General features: G+C 43.0%; 1 protein-coding gene across 1 annotated transcript; it reads right to left on the bottom strand.

Annotated features, from left to right (window-relative positions):
* Positions 1 to 238: 238 nt before the first annotated feature.
* Positions 239 to 4114, bottom strand: LOC128736580 (fibrillin-2-like). Its single transcript, XM_053831067.1, has 3 exons — positions 3984 to 4114; positions 369 to 3919; positions 239 to 308 (listed from the first exon to the last, which is right to left on the bottom strand). Exons 1-3 carry the CDS (start codon positions 4112 to 4114, stop codon positions 268 to 270), a joined length of 3723 nt encoding a protein of 1240 aa, XP_053687042.1. The 3' UTR covers positions 239 to 267.
* Positions 4115 to 4413: the final 299 nt, after the last annotated feature.

The following is a 4413-nucleotide window of genomic DNA, read 5'->3' on the forward strand; positions in this document are numbered from 1 at the left end:
CGCTTTACGGTACATTTATTTTTACAGATATTAGAAGACATTACAAAAATTCTTAATTTTGGTAAAAAATTTCTGATTTTGTCTGCGTGCAGAGACTCAAAATTGATGTAACGATGTATTTAAAAATAATGTTACGTGCTATTAAATTAAATATATACTGTATAACAAATCATTTAAATATTTGCATTTTTATTTATGAAGATATGTGAATATTCTTAATTATTATAAAAACATTTTCATTTGATCATTGATGTGCCTTCTGAAGCATCATAAATCGTAGTCCTCGATCGCACTTTCAAACACTGAATCTGAAATAGTGCAAAACATAAGAATTGATATCGTTCCACATTATCAGTATTTGTAGTTACCGCTATTTTCTTCGAAAATCTTTTTCCTGTTTAGCATCTTCCAGCACGCTGTGAGTCCAGTTACGAGAGTTGCCACTAGAATTAGTGCTGCCGGCACCATCCATTCGGGCTTTAATTGGCGCAACAGTCGCAAATACCTCTCTCGCAGATCTGTGCAGCATCCATTATCGTAACTGTCGCTAATCGGCTGACAGACGGTGGTTTCATTGTTCCACTTGTAGCCCTCCAGGCAGCTGCAAGCGTCTGGAGCCTCACAAATCCCATTACTGCAGTTCGCACAAACTGGACTACAGTAGTATGGACTATTTAGAGTCCCAAATCCTTCAGCACAAAGACACAAACTGCCTTCGCAAGTTCCGTTCGTACTCTCACAATACATTTCGCAGATCGAAAAACAGCTTCCTCCCATCGTTTCATTATTCTGTTCGTATCCTTCATCACACTGACAATAGTTGGGTGCAATACAGCTTCCATTGCCACACGATTGATCACACTGAGGCACGCATGTGTCATTATCCGTTCGTAGATAACCATCCAAACAAGCAAACATTCCAGGTTCTACGCACCAACCGTTTGCAGGCAAATCAATACAAACCGGTTCACATCTTTCTACCGTTTCAGTATCGATCAGTTCATATCCTTCCAAGCATTGACAGCCGTTTGGTGAAACGCAATCACCAAATGTACAATTCACCACAGTCGGATTGCAGAACGGTTCACAAACGGTTGAATTAAGCGGAACAAATCCTGCATAACAGGTGCATGTATTCGGTGCGGTGCAGTCCCCGTTAGTGCAAGGTTCCTCACAAACCGGTTCGCATTCGTTCAGCGAATTTTCACTAAATCCCGGAAGACACTCGCAAACATTTGGTTCTAAACAAATACCGTTAGGACAGGATGAGACGCAAACGGGACTGCAAACCTGAATATCACTTTCCTTTGGGATCAATAACTGATAGCCTTCATGACAGCTGCATTCGTCTATAGCAATGCAATCACCGAAGGTGCAGTTTACAACAGCCGGGTCACAAATGGGTAGACAGCTTTCAGATTGTTGCGGATTGGGCTGATAACCTTCCCAACAGGCACAATCGTTAGGTCCCATGCAGGTTGAGTTCTGGCAAGATGGTTCACAAATCGGATCACAGATATTTGATGCTAGCGGGGAAGGTTTGAAACCGGGATGACACTTACAGTCGTTGTTCTGGAGACATTCAGCATTGACGCACTCCGGAGCGCAGCGCGGAGTACAACCGAGAACATTGCTGTCGAGAAGTTGTCCCAGGTAGAAATCTGCTACGCACTGCAGTACATTCGGAGCGATACAATGGCCGTTGGTTGTGTTGATGAACCTTGGATCGCAGATCGGCTCGCAACTAGTGGCGGGATCCCGAAGGGATGGTTGGTAACCGTTCAAACATCGACACTCGTTTGGGGCTACGCAGGATGAATTTTGACAAGGTGGTTCGCATACCGGAACGCAAGTGTTAGGTTTGTTTGGACTACTAGTGAAGCCTATCTCGCAAACGCACTCGTTAGGAGCTGAACAAAAACCATTCGAACACCCGGAATCACACTGGGGAACGCAGCGGTTGTCGCTGAAATTGTAACCTGGGTCGCATTTGCATCGGTTTGGTTCGATGCAGGTTCCAAAGTCGCAGTTAGCTACTTTCGGATCACAAACGGGTTCGCAGAGTGAGGCATTACTGGAGGAGTTCTCAAATCCAGGGTGACAATTACATCGGTTTGGAGTGATACAATCGCCATTTACGCAGGAAGGGATGCATAGTGGTACGCAGATGTGTGCATCAGAGCTTGGTGTGTAGCCACTTTTGCAGGAACATTTGTTAGGTTCAACACAAATTCCGTTGACGCACTCGGGAGAACAGCTTGGAACGCACTGATTTTCGTGAAACACGAAACCTTCATTACATTTACAACGATTTGGTCCAACGCAACTTCCGTTGTCGCAGTTTACGATTTTCTTATCACAAATAGGATCACATATGCTAGATGACGTTAAAGATTTTTGAAATCCGGGAAAACATTGGCAAACACCTGGACTGACGCACATTCCATTGGTGCACGGAGGATTACACGACGGAACACACTGGTTCCCTGCAGAGGTGTCTTTTTTATACCCGGAATTACAAGAACATTGTTCAGGAGTTATACAAACTCCGTTAATGCAGTTTTGGAAACAAACTGGAGCACATCCGTTTGTGTCTAATTTGTACCCCTTGTTGCAAATGCACTTGTTAGGAGCTACACAATTGCCTTTGGAACAGTTCACATAATTCGGATCACAATCAGGTAGGCAGACTGAAGCGTTACTAGATATTTTAAATCCAGGGTGACACTTACATATGTCTGGTGCGATACAATCTCCATTTACGCAGGAAGGGTTGCACGACGGTACACAGATGTGCGCTTCAGAGTTTGATGTGTAGCCACTTTTGCAGGAACATTTGTTTGGTTCTACACAAATTCCGTTGACACACTCGGAAGAGCATCGTGGAATGCACCGATTTTCGTGAAACACGAATCCGGGATTACATTTACAACGATTTGGTCCAATGCAACTTCCATTGTCGCAGTTTACGATCTTCACATCACAAACAGGATCACATTTGTAGGGTGATGAAGAATGTTTTTGAAATCCAGGAAAACATTGACAGAAACCTGGACTGACGCACATTCCATTGGTGCACGAAGGATAACACGACGGAGCACATTCATTCCCAGCTAGAGGATCTTTCTTGTAGCCAGTATTACAAACACACTGTTCAGGAGCTACACAAACTCCATTTAGACAGTTTTGGGAACAAATTGGAGTACATCCGTTTGTATCCAATCTGTACCCTTTGTGGCAAATGCACTTGTTAGGGGCTACACAGCTACCGTTGGAACAGTTCACATAGTTCGAATCACAAACTGGAAGGCAGTCGTACGGGTCCAGTTTAGATTGTTGATATCCCGGAAAGCATTGACACCGATTTTTCCCTAGACAATACCCGTTTTTACAGGGCCGTTCACAAACTGTAGTACACACCGTACCGTTCTCAATGCCGAACTTCAACAGCAACGGGTTGAAAAAATAACCATCGGGACAAACACACTCACGAAGCCTGTTGCAGGTACCTCCGACGCAGATATTCTCACACTTCGGAACACAAACTCCGTTGGCATCTTTTTCAAAGCCATCGTTGCAAACGCACTGATTTGGTGCGACGCATACTCCATCGCTGCAGTCAGAACATTTAGGAGTGCATTCGTTGTTAATTTTGACGAATCCTGGGCTGCAGGTACATATATTTGGAGCGATGCAGCGACCATTTAGGCAACCATTTTTACACAACGGAATGCATTTTCCATTTTGATTGGCGTAGCCCTCGCAGCAACCCAATTCAGATGTTGTCTTATAATCCAGTTCACACGATTTTGTACTGTACGTGTAATCAACCGACGTCGTGTACCATCCTGTCCAGCATTGATAGTGACAGTTTCCCCGCCCACTCCGGGAGATATCTGAGGTTCGGACGTACGGTGTTCTATATACAGTGGTAAATGTTTTTTTAAAAACTGAAACGTTACAACTGCAGCAATTTTACTTACCGTACATCATTCCAGCACCATTGGCTTAGAATACAAGGTAGAAACATTACAAAAATATTAATTTGATAGCTGAATATTAAACTTATGTACGCCATAATTGCGTGACCGACCTCTTCGATGTTGATCCACATAATGATTTAGTAATGCATCTCCATTTAAAATAACTCTGCTTAGTTTATCGCCAGTTGAAAATTACTGAATATATAAAGAAACGTCATAGAGTACAGGGTGATTGGGGTTGTGTGTCAGCAGGTTGATTAGTACTGGGTATTTCTTGTACAGTTAGCTTCTCCCAAACATGAATTTGAAATGCATATGAAAACTATATTTGAGATGCGGTTTTTGTTTTTCTGAAAAATTATTTTTGTGCCGCTGCAATTGAAGACTTAAAGCAAGAACCTGATTAAACCTTGAGTTATTCTGAGATAAT

The sequence above is a fragment of the Sabethes cyaneus genome, chromosome 2 (genome assembly GCF_943734655.1).
Source record: "Sabethes cyaneus chromosome 2, idSabCyanKW18_F2, whole genome shotgun sequence".
In the NCBI taxonomy this organism is placed as follows: domain Eukaryota; kingdom Metazoa; phylum Arthropoda; class Insecta; order Diptera; family Culicidae; genus Sabethes; species Sabethes cyaneus.